At 40.9% G+C, this 22,180-nt stretch overlaps 3 protein-coding genes across 4 annotated transcripts in view; all 3 read right to left on the reverse strand.

Moving 5' to 3' along the window:
- Positions 1-12,710, reverse strand: part of tmprss3a (transmembrane serine protease 3a) — a gene marked incomplete at both ends in the record, with an annotated part of 40,705 nt that extends 27,995 nt beyond the window's left edge. The window contains 5 exons of the mRNA XM_079170207.1: positions 3,068-3,184; positions 9,528-9,641; positions 10,899-11,124; positions 12,494-12,540; positions 12,686-12,710. Coding sequence (XP_079026333.1) covers positions 3,068-3,184; positions 9,528-9,641; positions 10,899-11,124; positions 12,494-12,540; positions 12,686-12,710 — 529 coding nt within the window. The remainder of the gene's footprint in view (positions 1-3,067; positions 3,185-9,527; positions 9,642-10,898; positions 11,125-12,493; positions 12,541-12,685) is intronic.
- A 2,886-nt stretch (positions 12,711-15,596) lies between these two features.
- Positions 15,597-17,796, reverse strand: LOC306704359 (fibroblast growth factor 4A-like; the record flags this gene model as incomplete). The annotated part of the gene is made up of 4 exons (XM_079170668.1): positions 15,597-15,779; positions 15,969-16,072; positions 16,278-16,406; positions 17,637-17,796. 4 exons carry the CDS (start codon positions 17,794-17,796, stop codon positions 15,597-15,599), a joined length of 576 nt encoding a protein of 191 aa, XP_079026794.1.
- Positions 17,797-20,812: 3,016 nt separating this feature from the next.
- ccdc93 (CCC complex scaffolding subunit CCDC93) overlaps positions 20,813-22,180 on the reverse strand; it is a 46,617-nt gene continuing 45,249 nt past the window's right edge. For both annotated transcript variants that reach the window (XM_079169915.1, XM_079169914.1), the window contains one exon: positions 20,813-21,628. In XM_079169915.1, the coding sequence (XP_079026041.1) occupies positions 21,572-21,628 (57 nt within the window). In that variant the 3' untranslated portion in view covers positions 20,813-21,571. The remainder of the gene's footprint in view (positions 21,629-22,180) is intronic.

Here is a 22,180-nt window from a genome sequence, read left to right on the forward strand (position 1 = left end):
TCAGTTGTTGTGGAAATGACTCATTTGTATCGCGTGACCTTAGTAAGAACCCTTTGGTCATGTGATAACACAACACGTTATCATTCCAACTTGCTGTATACTGACACTCACAACTCGACACATACTGAGGACCTCTGGTATCACTTTGTAATGGCGCATCTAACTACTGTATGATGTTTCACTATGGTTGTAGTAAACACATGGTTTCATTTGTAAATTCAAACAAAACCACTTAGTTTGGTTTTGGAAAAACATCATGGCTGGGTAAGTAAAATGTACATTTTACATATCTTAAAAACAACAAAACCTACATCAGAATGTTTGTTGATTTCAGGTCAGCATTCAACACAATCTCCTCCATGAAACTGATAAACTTAGCACTCAGGGCAACTATATTATATCCCGAATCCATTGTCCATTGTCATTGTTGTTGTTCTTCTTTATGTTCTTTATGCTCACATATATTCTTCGATATATATTTATATTGTACATAGTACTTAAATGTTAATGTTTATGCTTAGTGTCGTGTATTTCATGCGGCAGTGATGTTGAAGTGGTGATCGAAGGAAGCTCCGCGGACACTGTTCTTGATAGTATAATGAAGTTTATTACAAACAAGCAACACATGTCATACAGTCGGCTAGCGCGACCGGAGAGTCTCAGCCAATTCAAAATGACTCTAAAGTGCGGAGAATCCTCAGTCTCCTTATATCCCGCTGATGCCCATCCCCAGAGGTTAGAGACGATAACTCACAAGGAGCGTAGCATGTTGGCCGCTCTAGGACCCCTAATAAACATGTCTCGGACATGGGCCCCTGGTCCGCCACGCACCCTGCTCCGATAATAAGGAACATCTGGACATGTCACCGGGCGCATAAATTAAGGACCTGGCTCCTACATTCCCTATCTCTGTTCCATGCAAAGGACAGAGTTCATGCCTTCTACACTCCATATATCTACTCCATGCAAAGGACATGAGTTCAAACACTTATGCTGTTTAATGTGTAGGCGGAAAATACACCACATTAGTTTCTCTGTTCTACTTCGTTGTCTTTAATGTCTGTATTAAGAAGTGACACACCCGGAAGTGACATCATGACGTGAACGAAAAACAACATTACAATAACCATCTTTTCATCTTGTAATGAGCATAAACAAATTATCTAAACAAAGTAGAAAAATGCCTTTAAAGGCAACACAATGTCCTTCCCGGGAAGCTATAGAACCAGCTTCCCATTTCAGTCCGGGGGTCAGACACACTCAACACATTTAAGAGTAGGCTTAAGACTTTCCTCTTTGATAACTCTTATAGTTAGGGCTGGCTCAGGTTTATAGTTAGGGCTGGCTCAGGTTTATAGTTAGGGCTGGCTCAGGTTTATAGTTAGGGCTGGCTCAGGTTTATAGTTAGGGCTGAATCAGGTTCATAGTTGGGGCTGGCTCAGGTTTATAGTTAGGGCTGGCTCAGGTTTATAGTTAGGGCTGGCTCAGGTTTATAGTTAGGGCTGGCTCAGGTTTATAGTTAGGGCTGAATCAGGTTCATAGTTGGGGCTGGCTCAGGTTTATAGTTAGGGCTGGCTCAGGTTTATAGTTAGGGCTGGCTTAGGTTTATAGTTAGGGCTGGCTCAGGTTTATAGTTAGGGCTGGCTCAGGTTTATAGCTAGGGCTGGCTCAGGTTTGCCTTGGACCAGCCCCTAGATAAGCTGCTATAGGCCTAGACTGCTGGGGGACTTCCAAGGATACACTGAGCTCCTCTCTCCTCTTCTCTCTCTCCTTCTGTATGAATTCATGTCTCATTAATTGTTACTAACTTGGCTTTTTCCCCGAAGTCTTGTATTTTCTTGCCTTGCAGGTTTCCATTACACCTGGACCGTGGTTGTGGCTGCTGCAGTGGTCCTGCCTGACACCCATTGCTATCATTATTAGTCATATTTCCATTACTATAACTGCTACTATTACGGTTTTTGTTATCATTCTATTATATCCACTCCTGCTGTGATTATAAATGTTTCTATGATTATTATTCTGTTATGATTAGGTATACTACTGCTATTACTACTCTCACTATATGTATCATTTCTATCATATGGATGGGCTATTTTGTAACTCTGTTATGTTGTTCATTCTGTACACTATACATCTGTACATCTATAGCACTTCTGTTCATCCTGATAGAGCGATCCATCCTCTGTTGCTCTCCCTGAAGTTTTTTCTAGAATAGTATTTCCTTTTCCGATGTGAGGGTCCTGGGACAGAAGATGTTGTTTGTTGTAAAGATTGTAAAGCCCCCATGGGCACATTTTTTTTTTGTGATATTGAGCTATACACATAAAATGTAATTACATTTCAACACATTTGCACTTTAAAAACTTTTGTATTTTCAGCAATGCTTTGCATTTAATTTCAGCTGTCAGTATTCAAATGTATTTTTTTGTGTTATTACTAACTTTTTGTTTGTAGTATATTTTATACATATGTGTTATTTAGTTTCACCTGTAGCTCTCATGGTTACACTGTTTTGAGCAGGACTTTTTTATCTTAGTATTTTGCATTTGTTGCATTTTTGTATTTTGTACTGTGTATTGTAATATAGCTGAAAAATAAAATAAAAAGCTAAATATGCAAAATATGAAATCATATCAAAAAATCAATCATCACATAAATACTTTGTAAATACTATATCAATAAAAAGTTATTATTTATCTTATTAGAGCTGTACAACATTGATCAGCTGATATTTGATTTATAATATCAGACCAATATTGTGATATTGTGTTAATAGGTGCTATTATCATTTTTTCCAGTAGTAGGATGATGGTGGAACACATTATTAAAATGCTGCTTGATACTGCATTTATATACTGATATACTTATATACTTGATACTGAGACTTGATACTGATACGTTTGCTGCTGACATTATTTGTTATTTGCATTATGTCACTAGTTAAAGATGCTATTTTAGATTACTTTTTATGTTTTTGAGGTATATACTGTATATATATGTATATTTAGCTGACTCAATGACTGACTGATCTTACTATGTACGTGTGTTCATGTGTGTGTCTCACCACAGCCGAGCTCGTCCTCTCCATTGTCACAGTCCACCTCTCCATCACACTGAGCCGAGGGCCTGATGCATTTAGAGGATGAGCCACAACGAAACTTCCCCACACAGCTCAGACCCACTGTAGATACACACACACACACACACACACACACACACACACACACACACACACACACACACACACACACACACACACACAGACACACACACATAGACAAAGAGTCTGATCAAACCCAAATTTAATGATAAATTACTGATGGTGTTTCCCGATATACAGAAGTTCTGTTTAAGAAGCAATGGATGACATTCGAGCATTACTCTGGCCTGAGGGGCAGGGTAGTGGCTGAAATCTACATTCCAGCCAGAAGGCTCCACCAACTCCTTCAGGAGAGCATTGAGATCGGGTGTGGGAAGAGACATACCTGATCCTGATCTCCTCATCAGGGAGGTAAACAAAAGGCAAGGAGGGTGGGGGGGGGGGGGAACAGAGCAGAAAACAGACGACGAAGGGAGAAGAGTGTCTTTCCCTCTTGATGAAGAAGATTAATCCCGGTAAGTCAGCTAGCGGCCCGGCTGATATAGTTTAGTTTGTGTAGTTAATTGATAGAGCTCTGGACTGAGCTATTTTTTCTGTTGTTTTGTGTTTGTTGAAGTTTGTTTAATTAAAAAACCTGCAGAACTGACACTGCCTGTGATTGCTGCGCTGCCACTAATTTGTGTGTCCTCCGTACCGTCCCGTTACATATAGCAACCAACAACTAATAGTAAAGACGTGGTTGAGTAATATCTACTTGAGCAGAGAATGAAGTCACTCTCCATCTGTGTGTGATTATCTGAGCTTCTCCTTGCTTTGTTGACACAGCTGGGCCGGTGCTTTTAGTGCATGTGGTCGTGTCCCACTGTTTAGCTCAAGGCAGCTGCTCTGTAACATATCGTCAAGTTCCCTAAATTATGTTTTCCTTGTTTTTACATTCATGTCATTTTTGGGTTTCCTGTTTAATTTTTTCACTCACCTCTCCCTCTCATTTCAGCTAACTTCACTTACTGCCATTGTGTGTTTCCCGTCAGGGTAGTTACCTTTCCCCGCCCTGATCAGCTTCACCTCCCCCTCCCTAGAGTATTTGATACGCTGTGCTCTCCAGTGATGGCTTCGGCCAGCTGCATTCTGCACTGCTCTCATACAATGGTTACAGCTGAGAAAGGCTGTTCTGACCGCCAGCATCTGTGGAGTGTAGCACTACCCTCAAGTTCACCCTCAGGAAACACTGTTAGCACTGTCAACATGTTTGCTGTAGTTTGCACCGTTAGCTTAGGAGCCGCCGACTCAGGTGTCGCCATGTTGAGAGGCAATTGAAATGCTCCCAATCTCTTATCATGCACCTTAAAGACCACAAAGGACTTTATGTGTATTTTTGTATGTTTCATTGATGGGCACTGATAAATTTACCCTGCACGGCAGCTGGATTGTCACGATGTCACGAAATCCCGTGAGAATCACAGGATCACATATCGCATGAAAATCCATCTTGTCAGGCTTCAAGTAATGCGTTTGTCAGGTAAGCCAGAACATGGACCAGAGACCAGTGAGGACTAATGGCAGCTACAGGCGTGGCTTAGGTGTATGTGACGACACAGAGAGGCGTCGGCACCTAAAGAGGTTAGAGTAGACACCGCAATGGCATCAGTTCTATCACAACTGGAGAGTATTTCTTCATTAAAAGAAGTGCAAAGAACGACACTGAAGGCTTATCTCGATTAAAAACATTGGCTTCGGCAAGAGTTTGATTGACAGATGGTTCATCCAAGCACCTAACAAGTGTGTCTTGAAAGTGCTTGCCCTTTTAAAACTGTTTCCAATGACTGCTTCTTCGATAGAACTGTGTAACTGATTAATAATGGTGTATGGAAGGATGTCACAAAGTAGGAAGAGATAAGAAAAAAGTGAAGTGGCCATTTATTGTCCATCCATTGTGCAACCCAGTCGTAAACTGGTAAAAACCTTGTAACCTTCTAAACTGATTACAGTGAAGGTGGACTGGCAAATTGTAACAAACGGGTTACAATAGACAAGATAATACTAGAGCATCAACTGTGAATTATTTGCATCAAAAACTATTCATACTGGCAGCGAATTTGCAACAGCAGAGGTTTGAATATTTTCACGCAGACTACCGGGATTATATTGACCCAGAGCAGTGTCTGGCAGTCTGTCTGAGGTTAATTGTAGTATAGCCTAAACTACTAAACCAGACTATCGAATTTCCTTTTAGTGAATTTGAGTTCCCTCCGGTAAACAATTACACGGTATGTAAGTGAAGAGCTTTTATTGTGAAAGGTAAAGAGTGGATCTGATCTGTGTTGCCGACGTCAAGGTTGAAAGGAGTACTAAAGTGTGCTGTCTTGGTTTGGACCAAGGAGCCCACACAACAATGCCTTAAGAGTCTCCAGCCATGCTAGCAGCTCTGGCTATACAAGCACATCTGTGGCTCTGCTAGTCCTTGGGTAAGAGCCTAAACCCCAAATTTCTTTCCGTAGGCTCGTATCTTGTCCGCAGCAGCCAGGGTTCAATTCTAGCATGTCATCCCCCCACCCACCCCCCTCTCTCTCCCCTGCTCTTCCAGTCGCTATCTATCAGCAGAAATGTTGAAAACATGTCTTTAAAAAAATAGCCATATATAACCCTACACTGTCTACACTTCGTACAGTATTTTACTCTGGCACTATCTAGTAGTAGTATCATTAATTACACTGTGACCCACCGTCCTGTCTTAAATTAAAAGAAAATAAACATTAATTCATTTTGGACTTTCTTTTGACTATCTTCAATCAAAAACACTTCTCCTTCATTGTTTTTAAATTTCATATAGTTTTAGGTCAATTTACTTGAATAAACAACAGGTACATGCTACTATTTAAAAGCCACATAAGATAATAAACATCAATTATCTAAACCAAAGCCATTCTATACTTCTACATCATTTCTAACCTTTGTCATGTATTCAGCAGGTAAAGCCAACCCATTTGATTTCAGCGTAGTTTGTTCAGATAACCATCCTCCAGCTGTGTGAGCCCAGTGACCAAGCACCATTTGACACCAGTGACTTCCCAACACTGGTGAGGGAACTGGCCCCACACCTCCAGTAATACAGATAGCCAATGCATTCAGAAAGTATTAGGGCAGTGAGATGGTTTTTACTCTACTATAATAATTATTATCGTCAATTGTGCTCAGCCCCTCACCTCTCAGCCAATCACATGCTTCCAGCCGCACAGTAGGCTCCCCAGCTGCAATGTAGCTAACACAAAGTTTTCATTTTTAAAATGATAAATGGGGACGATATTGTTGACTGTCAGTCTTCAACCAATCAGATTTTTTGTTTCACATGTTGGGTGTATTCTTTGACGTGCCAGACCTTCTAGCTGGCCTACAAGCACAATGTCATTAACGTGCGGCATGATTGGTCAGTGGACTAGCGTGACTGTTGTGAAACTAGCTAGCAGAACTTTGTAGTAGTAGTAGTAAGAGGTTTTTTTTAACACTCGATAGCTGTGTCTCAATTCAGGGGCTGCATCCTTCGGAGGCTGCATTCGTAGACCGGTTACGTCACAGCGCTGCGACTAGGCTGTCCCAATTTGCATGTTTGTTGAAGATTCCTTCAAATGCAGCCGACGAATGCGGCCTTCTGGTCCCAGATTCGGAGGACACATCTGATGGATCCTTCGCGGCCCACCGTATCCCGAGATGCATTGTGTGCCGATGAAAATTATATTTGAACCCACATGGCGGCAATTGATGCGGGAGCTGGAGAAGCGGCAGTATTCACTTTTAAATGATATGTCTTTAGTATTCTCTTTGGAGAAGTTGAGAGTTGTTTGGAGTGTAATAAGGTGAATGCTCTCCCGGTTGTGTCAATTTATGACGTCACCCATTGGTTTGTGAACTACGGTTTTGAAGCCTTGAGTTGGGCATTTTTGCGTTCACCGTCTTGCTTTTTTTTTGGAACCAGAAGTGACACGAGAGGTGTTAGGAATTTAAGTATTAAAAGCATTCTTAGTATGTTTAATAGCACCCCTAGTGGTGGATATTATGTTACAGTATATCTACTTGAACAAGTGTTAAAGCATAATCTTTGAATGTATTAAACTAAAAAGTATAGTCACTGTATGTATTGAACACTGTAAGAATAGTCACTGAATGTTTTGAACCATGAAGAAGTGTTAGGGATTTTGAATGAGTGCAGGATGGCTAAGCGAGGATATTGGTGTATGCTGCTTTAAGGAAGGAGGAGGCCGGTCCAGAAGAATGAGTCATGAAGCCAAGGAGGAGCTTATTGGATTTCAGCCAATCACTGAGCTGATACGGAACATTTTCACACAATAAGACACTGTTCCTGAGGAGATTTTTCAGACCTGTGATGACCTTTTTACAGATAACTAGCTAGGCTGGACTGTTGGGAGGAATACATTAGGCCTCTGCTCTATGGAACATATTACTATCGATAGTGTAATTCAGTTTGTAACTGTTTTTGGCTTCTGTTAATTATTAAATAGTTTTGATTATAACTGGAACCAGCTGATTCTTTTTTTTTGGCACGGCTTTGCTGACGAAAGACGCAGCAGCGGGAGACGTGCGGCCTTCCATAGTTCAGAGAGAGGTTCTGGACTCAACAGAGGGTGGAAGAACGCTGAAAAGTTTACAAAGAAACACAGCAAAAAGTGACCAATAGACTGATAGCCTGACAAGTGTGTAGCCCTCTCTCTAACTCTTTGTCTCCCTCTTCTCCTATCTCACCTGCTGGACCAAATACCAATCTTCCTCTCGTCTCTCCTGCTCTCGCCCTCACCTAACCTCACCACACCACCTCCTCCCCCACCACACCGGTCCTCTTTTCAGTCCCTGAGCTGCACGGCCTCAGCCAGGCAGTGGCAGCCTCAGCCTCTCTGGGGATCAGACAGCTTACTGCCCCTTCTCTAACTACTGCCCCTCCTCTTCCATAAGAACAGTCTCCAGACTGTTTCTAACTTATCGTTGTAGGTCTTCGTCAGGGCATTTAACGAACAAGATGGGTGCGGTCACACCTATACAGTACAAACAGCTAGTAGTAGGCAATCACATGACCAGGATGACACATCAAGTCAAACAAATTGAAAAGAATGAAAACACTTAATATACTGAGAAGAGATAGCCCAGAAAAGATGTTAGTAGAGAAGCACCTATAGATCTTCAACATAGGCTGCAAGAAAAACAGAGAAGCTAAAAATAAAATGATAGTATACATGTGATGTATCCTGATTAAGGACGCTGTAACGAATCCAGACGATAGATCCAAAAAGCTTTCCTCTGATTGTTTTTGGATCCTTTTACCCCCTTGACCAAAGGTTTAATATGTTTAATCCCCTCTGTGTGCAATAAGGAATCATTATTATTGTGACGGTCACTAATGTGTCCAACCTTCGGGTAATCAGATTACCTAGCTCTAATGGCATGTTTATGCTCTGCAAGGTGATCCCTCGGGCTTCTTTTTGTACGGCCAGTGGAGAAAAAGTCCTGCTCGCATGAACAAGACAGGCGGTATATGACGAAAACTAGTGTTGCAGTTAATGAAATCACTGTGTTTATAAGTTCTGTCTTTGTTGACATCAGTAAAGTATTTAGTTTGCACAACATTATCAGAGTGAGGGATATGCATACATTCTAAAGTGTCAAACGGGTTCAACCTTTTTAATCTGCTGGAAGATATGAAACCACGAGCCTGTCCCTAAACGTGGGGGCGTGTCTAAAAGAAACAATAGAGGGTTCAGGAAAACTTAACTCAACAAAGTGTCACACTACTATTGTCAGTGTTTGACGCTGCTGATCACTTTTGCACAACAAGGAGAAAGCGAGTTTGTTTGAACACTTATGACTGTTATCCAGCCCCAAAGTTTGTATGTTGTCCAGAAAATAAACTCACAAAACTCAGCCACTAGATCGGCGTGAATCATGTAGTGCCAGCGCGTCCGCAGGTCAGTCTCCCCTACTTAGCCTCTCTGTGACTCATTTTAAGTTGCTGATAGTCACCTACAAGGTGGTAAGGTGAATGCAGGACTAATGAGGGACAGGTGAAACTAATCAGGGCAGACAAGGCAGAAAAATGACGAAAAAAACCCAAACATGACACATAAAAGTGAACTATGTAATAAAAAAGGAAACTGACTCAACAAATACCCAAGACCATGGCATTTAATACCACATGATGACTTTCTTCATATTAGGGCTATTTCTGTTCACATGACATATCTGACAATCAAATTAAAGCTGGAAGTGGGACAATGTGTCAGTGACTGCACTCTGTGGGAGGGACCTAAATTGTATGTGAATTAAAGGCCGCATTAAATATTGATGGAGCAAAGGCAGTCCATGTCACAGTGGCTCCATTAAAGCCAAATGGACAAAGTTTACACAGCATTGAGCTCCTTACCTCCAAGGCCAATGCCAAGAGCGAGAGTAAACACCACGATGAGGCACGAAGCGATTAGCAGCTCCAAGCGGTGGGCCAACAGTCTGCTCCTCCAGCTTTTCTCCAAGTCATCCTCTATTGAGACAAAATCCTCTATGACCGTATACACTGTTTGGATATGATACAATATGAGCTGCCACAGCTCAAACATCAAGAAGAGCTAAGACAACCTCAGAGAAAAGCTTTTTATGATGTGTTCTATAATTCATAAACAAAATCTATGAAATTTGCTCTCATCACAATTTAAGCCATGCAAAAATGGGCATCACCACACCAATACTCTGTTAGCCTCAATCAAAAACAGAGTGGAAAAAAAACATTTTTTATCTTTATATTTGTTTCCTACAGTTGGAATGGCACTCATCCCACTAAAGACGGAACTCTTTAGAGACAACTTCATTTTCTAAAATGTCTAAGTACTTTCCAGCTGGTTACTGTAGTTTTTAACATTTAACGTCACTCAAACAGGAGGAAATAGTACCGTAGATTAGTTGGGGACTATTTTCAGTGGCGGATTAATCCACATTTGGTGCTGAGTATTTCAGGCAGCAGGGGTGTGTGGGGGGTGTTCATGGTAATGAAGGAACACGAGCGAACAAACACAAGTTTAAAATGTTTTTTGGAACAAGATATATCAGGTTTTGGATTTACACACAATACTTGTTAGTGGATACATTCATGGTTTGGGTTTTCTATTTTCTGACATACAAAATAGAGAATAACACCTTTAATGATTTAAAACACACTCTACTGAGAAGAGGACAAAATGCTCTCATGCAGTTATTTGGTACAAACAGAGTTGATATTGTCCTTACCAACATGATTCTAGAGCTGTAAATATGTGTGGTGTAAATGCAACCTAAAACATCTATGTTATAACATCATATTTTAAATTCATACTTTGCCCAGCCTCACTTACTGCATGTGTCTGTTCGCCAGCCTTTGGCCCTTCGGGAGAGGTTCTTTTCAGGATTTGTACAGAAACTGCTGTGTTGACCTTCCAACATATTTTTCAGTTTAGTGTCTAAACACAGCTAAACTACCTGTAAACCTCTTCATTCGTGATCAGATAGTCATAAAAGCTGAACTAAAACACAGAGTTGTATTTAAGATAAGGAAACTACTTTTCTCCAAGGAACCAAGAGCTAAAGCCGAGAACATATAACTCAATCTGGTACAGACGTAGCACTATTAACCTCGTTAAAAACAGTGGGTCCCTTACATCATCTCATATTTCAAGCAGATCCCACTGTAACTCTATCTGTATGCGGTTATCTCTATATCCATTGTTTCATGCTGTACCATTAACTCACAAACATCACAGGGTCTCACCGTTGATAAATGGCTGCACCTTGGTGATTGGCATGGTGGGGCTAGGTGCAGCTGGAGGTCGGGGCTCTTCAGGTTTGGTGGAATGGTTCTCCGATTGGGCAAAGCTGCCTGGGGGGCTGACGTTCAGTGTTTTGGGGGTCTCAACAGTGGGGAGGTCTTCCTCCGTCACCGAAACCACCTCTATCCTGGAGTGGTCCGGTTGTTGGGGTGTCTCTGTCTTAAGTTCCTAGATGGCAGCAAAAGAGAGGGAAATGGTCCATATGACAGATTCATTTAATAAAAGGCATCTACAGAGCACTGTGATAGCAGAGACACCGGTATCCCTGCCACTTCCATGTGGCCTATGGTAAGAACCTTGTCGAGCTTATCTACCTGTTCTCCTAGCCTTCTCTACTTCTTCTTTCCTCTCCTTCCTTCTCTCATTTTCTCTCTCCCAGATACACACACACACACACACACACACACACACACACACACACACACACACACACACACACACACACACACACACACACACACGTTTACTTTACTTTACATTCATTTATAACCACTTTTTGTCTAACAATAACCCTGACCTTAACCACTGACCCAAAAATCTTCTTTTTCACAAATGGGAACAAGGTTTGAGCCGTCCCCAATGAACTAGTCTTTACTCTGAAATGTGATCGCTTAAGATAGGAACACAAACACACACACACCCAGGGGCCCAAGTGTCAGGGGCTCCCCTGGCTCTCACCTACAAAATTCCACTCAAAGAGACAAGGACCAACTTGGATGAGACTCAAAATTACCACAAAGAAACATAAAACAACTACACATAAGCTCCCTTCAAACAGAGTACTGCAGGAATAAGCCCTAAAACCTAGAAATGAGTCAGCACTTTTGCACTTCCGGTTCCCTTGGCTAAAAGTGAATGAGTTTTATTTATGTGTTTTGATTAGATGCCTGAAATAAGGTCTGTGGTTAAAGCAAGTTAAAGAGATTTTAAAGTTTTGTTCTGCGATATAAAATAGGTCAGTAAATACACCTCTGGAGAATTTAGAAGCGTTACGTGTCTCAAAAAGGCGGTTGCTTTCAGGTAGCTTATTGAGATTACGTCCTCCCTGCAGCACTCTATTGTCGTCAGTCTTAGCAATGTGCAATGTAATATGTCAGTGTTTTTTATATGTTGTTAATACATATGTGTTCTATTGTGTCCACCTGCTGTAATGGGCCTTCACAGCAAAAACAAGAGCACAGAAAACAATGCATAAACCATACAGGGCTGTTACATGGTAGAAAACTATGGTCACTGTTAGTAACCACATTCCCATCTTCCACTGTGTGCTTTGATTTATCCATCTAGCATCGTTTCATTTAGGGCTGTAACTTATTACTACTCTCATTATTGATTAACCTCACGAACATTAATCAATTAATAATTCAGCCTATGAAATGAAAGAAAATAATGGAAAATAAACATCAGAATTTTCTCAAGGAGAAACCAACTATCCAAAACCCTCAAATATCCAATCAATTCACAAGGCTATAAAACAAAGAATGTTATGTCTATCAACTGTCTAGCACTAATTTCTTTCACATTGTTGTCCACTTACTATTGTGGGAGTTGATGTGTTAGGAAGAGCAGTGTTGGCAGCAGCATCTGCAAAACAAGAGATGAGAACCCGTGGGATAAGTGGAGATGACATTGATAGAGGAAAGAGAAAATGGATAAATAATAAATAAAATAAGGAATCCTCAGGAAAAAGGCTAGTTGAGTTCTGTTAATCAAGTTGTATCCAACGTACTGATCTCCACGAAGCTTTTTGTCATCGTGCCATTGTCCCCACTCAACTGCGCTTTGTCTAAAACCATATCCCCTCAACTCACTATGTCCCTCTCTCTTTTTCTGTTCTTCTTCCTCTCTTTTTGCCTTTTTCTTCCCTCTTTATCTCTGTCCTAATGGCTGCCCTCCTGCCGTGCCTACTCTTTGGTAGAAAGAGACACCTGAGCAGGTGAGTGCTGCCACTCGGTCTGGGGATCGGATGACCCTACACCTCCCACTCTGTGGGTAGGGTTACATACTCGTGTGTCCCTTACGTGTCCTGGGAGTCGGATGGGGAGGCTGGCGGAGGAGGAGGGAAGCTGCTGGTCACTGCCTGGACACCATTCAGTAGCTCCACTGTCCAACTGCCCAAATCCTGGGCAAATAAAACTAAACCTCCCTGCATGGCTACATACCATGAAGTTAGAGTTTCAATGGGGTGAAATCATCCTACATTATGTCCTAATGTAATGAATACATACACAGGTAAGTCAAATGATTGGCTATCCTAAATACTGAAAGAAATGCAGGTATTCAGTTGAGCAAACATTTTCTTTTTTCAGTTTTTCAAACATCCTGAGAAGCCAGACATGGCTTCAAGCTAAAGTAGTAACTGACTGAGTTAAATACCAGTGGAAGGGAACAAAGAACAATACTTTCTGACAATGCAATTTGTAATGAAATATTAAAGGATAGGAGAGCAGGAAACATAAGCTATTACAGCAGAAGTCTATTAAATTGTGTGCCAAGTTATCTAAGTGAGCTAGTTATTCTGGCAAATGTCAAACTAGCTAGCGGCTATTTAAGTGTGCTAGCTCATCTGTTGACCTTCCAACATAAGAAATCTTTACATGATGCATGATAAATGGGTTATTGACAAATACGGCTTCTAAAAAGCTCATTTTTAAAATTATCTTCAAAATGGATGGAATGCATATTTTTGTGTCTGGAACAATGTGGTGAAACAAGTCTAAGTTGTGAACTAACTTTTCATAGTGTTTTCTATCTATAAGTTGAAAGTAGCTGTTTTTATCAATATTCAAAAGAGATATAAAAACATTTTCATTGCTATAAAGGTCGGTTGAGGTCCTCTTGATGATGCAATATCCTGTTTACTGTTTTTTTTTTCTTTAATTTCATAATAAAAGTCCCATATTTACAGTTGTGCCACCCTGACATTTGAGAACATTCAAATTGCTGGACAAAAGTTTTTAAATTATTGCAACAGCTTAAAACTATTGGTATTTATAAACATGTTGTTTATTTGAATCATTATAACAATAAAAGCATGCCATAGTATTTTATTTTGAATTTATTATCATTTAAATCCCTTTTTAAATAGTTTTCTTAGTCTGTTCATCTGCTAGGACGGTGCACCGCCTGACATGTTCAGGGTTTGAGGTGCCAAAACATCATTTGATTGTACTGAAAATGTATCAAAACTGGAACGGTTTTATAGAATGAAATGATATATGTCATGAATTGATGAAAAGGAAAAGGAAATAGGAAATAGTGGACCCGGACATATATGCACGTCATGTCATTGACCCAAATACATTTAATTAAATGTTTCTTTGTTTCACCCCTCCCCAAGTTTGTATATCTAGAGATACAGCAGACGACAATATAATTATGAAAACAGATATTTTAATTAACACTGCACTGCCAACACATTCTCACCCCCAACTCGTCAACGCTTGGTCGGTGCACCTTGACATCAGAGATTGACGCACTGGGTACCCCGCTAGCGTTAGTTTAAAACGGGTTGGTGCGGTGGGTCACTAGCATAGCCTGTATATAAGAAGTGAATGTAGTCATAGTGACGTCACCAATTGATTTATGAACTGCGGTTTTGAAGCCATGAGTTCATTTTGTCCCTCGCTATCTTAGATTTGGTAGTCGCCATCTTGTTTTTTTGCACCAAGTGAACGTTAGTGACCATATTTAAATGAACTAAATGAACATCATGCTGTATTGAAGAAGACTTGAAACTAGAGATTGAGACCATAAACTCATGTTTACAATGTTTACTGAGGTAAAATCAAGAGAGAAGTAGAGTCATTTTCTCATAGACTTCTATACAACCAGAGGAGTCGCCCCCTGGTGGACACTAGAGAGAATGCAAGTTTGAGACAAAAATAAATAAAACTACACAAACATAATAAATATGATTAATAAGGAAAATATGTTAATGCTGAGCAGCTACTGTACATTGGAAACGCTGCTGATGAGATCAGAGTTATTTAGCTGGAAACCCCCCAAACAGAAGCTTTAAGAGGCTAAAAAGCTCTGCAGAAAGGAGGGGAATGTAGGGTTGGTGATAGTTCTCTGTGGGTTTGTCACTGTGACAATAACCTTTAACATTACACTATCATTTGCTCATATAAAAAAATATTGATCAGTGCAGCTTAAAGGACAGAAACAAATAAGCTTGAATGGTTTCAGTTATCTACCATGCGTGTGCAATTTTGAAAATATCAGAAAAGAATACTATATATTATAGTTTGAAAACATTTTTGTGCCAACAGCTACTGTTTAGTGTTAGACATGTGCATGTTATTGTATTTTTTCTCAGTGTTCAATAGTAGAGTCCATGCCAACACCATTAATATGCCACAGCATTGCACCACAAGCAGCCATTGTTTGTTGAGTAACCCTCAGCCTGTGTCAGGTCTTTTGAGCAAGTTGAGTGGTGGCAGGATGAGTGGATGGGTGCCACATAGCTTTTGAGCTCACTTCACTGTCCTTACATACAGCAAGAGATGCTCCAAAGAATCCCACCAATAATGTCTCTTGAATGTGGTACCAGTTTCAGTCTTTCCATGTTGCAGTCTGGAGACCAATTTCTAGTCTGTTGCTTGAATTCCTAATTGGGCCTAAATTGTGGACCTTGATCACGATGTCCTCCGAGGTAGAAAGTGGGTGCAGGACTGGTGGCGGCCCACACTGTTTCCCTTCCTGAGCTCTCCCTTGTTGGAAAGAGCCAGATAGATGCCTGGGTGAGACAGAGAGGAGTAGGTGGTGTAGTGATTCTCCTCCAGGTTCTCCTTCAACAGGCAGTCATCAGAAAATTGCTCCTGGAAAAGAAAAGTCAGGAAGACATTTAATCTTATCCGATTGTGTTTTGGTTCCATTATGCAACCCTGTACTTATTGTTCAGTTAGGAAGCTCTATCATAAAGTCATCCTTACTGTAACACCGTTCACCCAGATCTGAGAAAGTGCTCTGCTGTGTTACTGATGTGAGCTGTGCAGTGGGCTCCATACCGTTCCATAGGCCAGTCCTTCTCCACTCATACAGAGGTACAAGCCACTCTTGACTCCTCTGATTCCCACCACTCCATTTTTCATAGCAAACACGTTCAGCCAACCTCGAGGAGATGAAGAAATGCAGGGTAAAGCAATGTAGGCTTGGATGCATTTTCACATAAGAACTGGATCTAAAATATTGGCCATATCGCAAATAAAAAACTTCAAGAAGACTGCAAACTAATGAATATACAGAGCATAAACAATGCAGGTTTAAAAAAATCCTTGACACATGGTGAAGGAGTCATATAGTAGGACTGTACTCACAATGCTCAGTGGGTTTGTGGACACCTCCAACAGAGCCGCTGGGTAGAATCTGGAGATGGTAGCCAATCCCAACACGGCAGTAGAGCAGCTGCTGTTTGACCCCTTCTCTGATTGGATGAGGATTAGAAGCTGCATTACAAAGAGATGAATGATTGTTTGGAATCTATGACACTTTTACAACTAGTTGGTCTACTGGATAATTTCATCAAGAAGCAAAAAACAACAACTGATTCATTCTCTTTAAAAATATCTATCTATCTTAATTCTAAACGTGTTATTGTCATCATTCCTCTTGTTCATACCGGCTTAAGGAGGGAGTCCTGGTTCTGTGCAAATCCACAGAATATGAAGTCCAGCCAAGCTAATGGAGGCTTCAGTAGTCAAGTCAAATCGAGAGATTATCTTCCAAATTTGCATTTTATTTTAATGTAGTTGTCTTTGTTTTCACTTGTTGTCCTTGCTGAGTGGTGATAGAGGAAGAGGTATGGCAGATCCATTTTCTAAGTCTGATTTAATAGTTTTCTCCCTGTGTTTATGACTTAAGAACAGGGAAAAAAGGTTTTGCCATAATTATCTCTCCAAATTCATTTTGTTTTAGCTGTTGAATATTTCCGTGTTTGCTGTTGTAATACTCATTTTGGCAACACATGAGGCCCAGGTGCACCACAACCCCATGTTCTAAATAGGACTAAAAGCTGCAGATAAACGCTGATTAAAACACATTACAAGCCAAAAGAAAGATAATAATGCTGAATAACTTGCTAACATAAATGTTTCAGTAAGCAATAGACCTTTTTTTACAGCACACATTTTGAATCATTTTAGCTGGAAAAGCACAGGTGTAAGTAATACATTGTAACATATTAAATATCTTCTGTGAAAGAGGCCAATAGCAGAGCTGGCGCTCACATACCTAAATAGAGCCACCACGAAGGTTAGTAATTAAACCTGTCATTTTCCTGACATGGCATTTTGGAAACTTGAAACTTGAAACAAAGAAAAGCAACTAAACATTTGGGATAAGCGCCTTTTAAATCAAATGGTAAAATGGTAAATGGACTGTACCTGTTCTAGTCTTCTGACCACTCAAAGCTCTTGGCTACCATGGAAGGTGCCACCTGCTCATCAGCACTAACAAATTATTCACACACCGTAGGCACAGCTACGGGAGCAATTTTTGGGGTTAAGTGTCTTGCCTAAGGACACATTGATATGCGACAAGCAGAGCTGGGGATCGAACCACCGACCTTCTGATTGAAGGACGACCCTGTTCTCCTCCCTGCAACCACAGTCGTCCAAAAGAACCTCTAGTTTCCATTTTGGGGGCAAAGCAAAAGCGTTTTCTGAGTGTTGGCTTACCTTTTCCTTTAAGCAGGATGTCCCTCATGTGCAGCTTCCAGAGGCCTCGGAGGCGAGTGCCATGGTCCTCCGGTGAAACCACTGCTTTTTGTATCTTGGCTCCTACACTAAAAATCAGGAGCAGCTGGAAGCCAGGCAGCAGCAGCAAGGAAACATTCATAATGGAACACATCAGATAGCTGCCATCAGACCAAGCGACGATCTCCGATGGTCATGGCCCCTGAAAGTCCTGGGTCCAGTGAGTGTCTATACAGCAGGTCCAGGTTGGGCCCTCTCTTCCTCTGTTGAACTCTAAAAACACTTGAGCTCCACTGCCTTGTCTGCTCATCCCCTCTACACACACTTCCTGCCTTTATCTCCTCAACGCCTCTTTCTACACTGAAGCACTGACGGACAGTGACACAGTGAGATACTCAACAGTACACTATCATTATTAGTAACATATCAGTAATCCTACGAACAACAGCCTCAACACGTGATGTTCTCTGAAGCGGCTGCAGAAAGCAGCTTGTTGTATTTTCACTAACAGAACTTCTCCAGTGTTAATCTGCTAACTGATCCGCTTTATAGTTTTACTTCAACCACTTAAGGATGGGGAAACGTACGGTCATGCGCACTTCCCTGTTTGGGTGTAGCCTGCGTACATGAACATGTTTTTATGTCGTCCAATCAGGCCTCTGACGGGTGAGAGACATGCAAACTGTTTGTTCAGTATCATAATCACAGATTGGAGAGCGAGCAGAGCTGATAGTGGGAGAAGGGAAACCCTTTGAGGCAGAAGAACACGCTCGATACACACACACACAAGTTCAGGGATCTTGTGGAAAGTAACGCCTTTGATTTTCTAGCCTGACAAATACACCACATGGCCAAAGGTATTAGGACACCTGAACACTGAACCAATGTGATGTTGAACATGTCAAAGCCATGTTCATGTGCTGCTCTAAAGCCTCCACTCTTCTGGTTTCATGCTTTCCACCAGATGCTGAACCAGTTTGCAGGGGTTTACTCTCATTCAGCCACTCGAACATTAGCGAGGGTAAACACTGATGCTGGGTGATCAGGTCTGACTCAGTCAGAGTTCCAGTTTATCCTAAAGGTGTAGGATGTGGTCGAGGTCAAGACTCTATTCAGACCAGTTAAGTTCTTCCAGACCAAACTGGGAAACCATTTCTTTAGGAAACTGGCTTTGTGCACGAGGGCATTGTCATGATGAAACAGGAGAGGGCCACATACCTATATATTGTGTTTATGGTGTAATGGGATAAGCCTTAGTATATAAAAGCTCGAATTAGTAGCTGTTATGGGGATTCTGATTGATCTTTCAATCTCAACTTTTAAGTCAACATGGACAAAAAGTCCTACCAAATAATCAAACTGAATTGCCATTTTGTTTCGTTTCATTCAACTCTATTTCAACTGTTGAACAATCGCATCTGTGGGCAGTGATTAAGCTCTAGAACCCAGGTATGAGAAGACCTTACAGTGAGACAATGTAACTTTTGCTCAACAGTGGCCAGAGGACATTTATGTGGCAATAGATTAGTAAATAAGAGTCATTAAATCAGCAAAATGACTCAGCAATATCTATTCAAAGTTGGTTAATGCATTTATATAGCGCTTTTCTACTCTTCTGACCACTCAAAGCACTCTAACATTCACCCATTCACACACATTCATACACTGATGGCAGAGGCTGCCATACAAGCTGCCACCTGCCCATCAGAACTAACATTCACATACCAATGGCACAGCATTCGGGAGCAATTTGACCAAGTAAGGCTTTTATAGCAAAACCCAGAGTGTATTAAATTGAGAAAGGGCTTTATTGTTCATGTATTGAGTGGAAATTTGAACACCTACAATTCCATAAAAACAGGGCAGCAGCATGTTGAAGGGCAACTCCACTGATTTCGCACATGGTTGGTTACAGGTGTTGAGGAGTTCTACTACACATGTGAAAAAAAGCTGTATGAAGTCTTTAATGTCTCCAGAGGGAGCAGAGTGAAGTCTGATAAATGTCCTCAAGTGATGTCACTTGAGTCAGCGTCGGTTGGGTCTGAACACTACAATTTTGAATAGTAAAAAAATATAGAGGTGTGGAGTTGAAAAGGAAAGAAGTGATCTTAGCAGGCCTCTGTAGCCTGCTGCTCATCTCTGCTAGTAAGCTCTCTGGTGTATGTGTGGGGATGAATGGTAAGTTAGTCCTAATGTGCAGGTGGCACCTTGCATCAGTGTATGAATGGGTGTGAATGGGTGAATGACGACATGTAGTGTTATGAAAAGTGAAGTGAAAGAGCTAAACAAGTGCAAGCCCATCTAACATTTATCAAGCATAACACACCTACATCTCCAACAGATGTGTTGGCGGTCGAGCTGCCTTTTAGGTTATGTAAGCACCAGGTTTTAACAAGAAAGACGAAGAAATATGATTTTGCTGCTTCATCAATCTTTTTGTTTTTTTTAACTGCCTATCATGAGTCTGACAATGTCAATTCAATTGAATTTATTTGTATAGCCTCAGAGGGCTTTACAGTCTGTACATGTGACATCCTCTGACCTTTGACCCTCACATCAGAACAGGAAGAACTCCCCAAAAAACCATTAATGGGAGAAAAGAGGAAGAAACCTGAGGGAGAGCAACAGAGGAGGATCCTCTGTCAGGATGGACAGTGTGTGATAGATGTCATGTGTACAGAATGAACAACAGAACAGAGTTACAACACATTCAATGCATATGATAGAAATGATATATATGTGTGGTTATGGCAGCAGTAGCACCAATAATAGAAACATGATAATGAGAACAGCAGCAGTGGATATAGTAGAATGATAATGATAATAAATGCAGTAATAGTAATAGTTAAAGAAGTGCAACGATTAATGGAGTACTCTTCTCTTTTAAGGAGGATCCTATGATACGATTGAAAGCTCCAGAGCAGCTGCTAAATGGACTTTGGTTGGAATCCTGGTCACTGTGTTGGAGCAGGTGTTGATTTGGCCGCCTTATGCATCTCCAACAGAAGATTTGAAGTGCTTTGGTGATGCACAAGATGTTTCCTTCACAGATTCATCATGTGACTTCTGATTGTGTGCTGCCTTCAATCAGGACACGCTGTTTGACAGAACACATCCTATCTGAATGAGTAACAGCAAAGGCATTTAAATCCTTAATAGAAAGATTGGTTTATTTATTAAATACTGGTTGTACATGGTCATTGGATAGTGAGGCAAATCTAAGACATGACGTGAATTCAAACTTCAGAGGCACATAAGAACCAGCATCATTGCAAAGAACTTCACATAAAAAGAGTGATGTTTAAAGTTGCACTAGGAAACTTCACACACCACATATGAAATATGAGGACTTTCCTAAAAATCCTTTAATATAACAGCAAACACAACAGGTTCAAGCACTCCTCTCTGTGGCAGCCCCACTTAATGATCAACAAGAAGAGGTGGTGGTTTCTGTGTGGCTAGCACAGCTGTCTAGTTCAGCTAGAAAGGTGTAAAGTAAACGTTAGTCCAGTTATGAATAGATTTGACATTTAAGCTACCAGTTTGTACAGTCTCAAAGCAAAACATTTATCAGATATTATTCAACACATTGTCATGATTTATAGGGTTACAGGGCTCCTACAAGTTCATTTGTGATCATTGTGGCCAAAACATGTGAAACACTTAAGAGCTTCTTTTGACTTAACCAATTAATGGCATTTGTGTTTTTCAGTCAGCTGGATGTAGCCCAGTGTAAATGTAATGTCCAGTATGCCTCTGTCAGGGGTTAGAAGTGTTAACAAACCCTATCAGCCATAAAGAAGAAGAAAACAAAGTGTGGAATATTACAAAAAGAAAAACCAGTTAGTCTGTGATTAATTTAGCTCATAAAGATTACATATTTCATTTGAATCCGACATCAAACGGTTGGGCCGGGTCTAAGAGGCTCCTTTCGCTCTCAGTTTGGACAGCAGCATCTCATTCTTGCGACACTCCTGGTGAGAAAAAAACAAAACAACCGTCATCCTTGCTGTTAGGTCATCATCTGTCACACAGGTGGGTTGATCTCAGGTCAACAGATACTAATTGGATAAATTATTGCCATATCAACTGCTATTTTTTTCGGTGTGCTCAACAACAGCAAAACATATAATCACGTAGTACACACAACAACAAGTGTCCACAAAAATACACTTCCACAATCACAAAACAGTAGCAACACAAATAATACAGTAGTGCAACCATATGGCTAAAGCCCTTAAAGTGGGAATGTAAAGTCCATGTGCTCGCTTATACAACCATTTAAGAATTTAGGATGCGGATTGCTTCAGGATTAGTGCTAGTGTGCAGGTTTTTCCTGGCTCACAATGAGGCGGAGGTGGTACCATCCTGATCATGTGTTCACAAATAGACCCTGTATGGTTAATGTGCTAAATTGTGGCCAAATTCTTACAGGGATAGTCAGTGGTATTGGTATTATTACTGGTATTCTACCAGTGGTGGGCCGTCAGGGCCAGCAAGGCCTTCTCTGCTGGCCTAGACACAAT

This window comes from Pholis gunnellus (genome assembly GCF_910591455.1).
Source record: "Pholis gunnellus genome assembly, chromosome: 12".
NCBI classification, from domain to species: domain Eukaryota; kingdom Metazoa; phylum Chordata; class Actinopteri; order Perciformes; family Pholidae; genus Pholis; species Pholis gunnellus.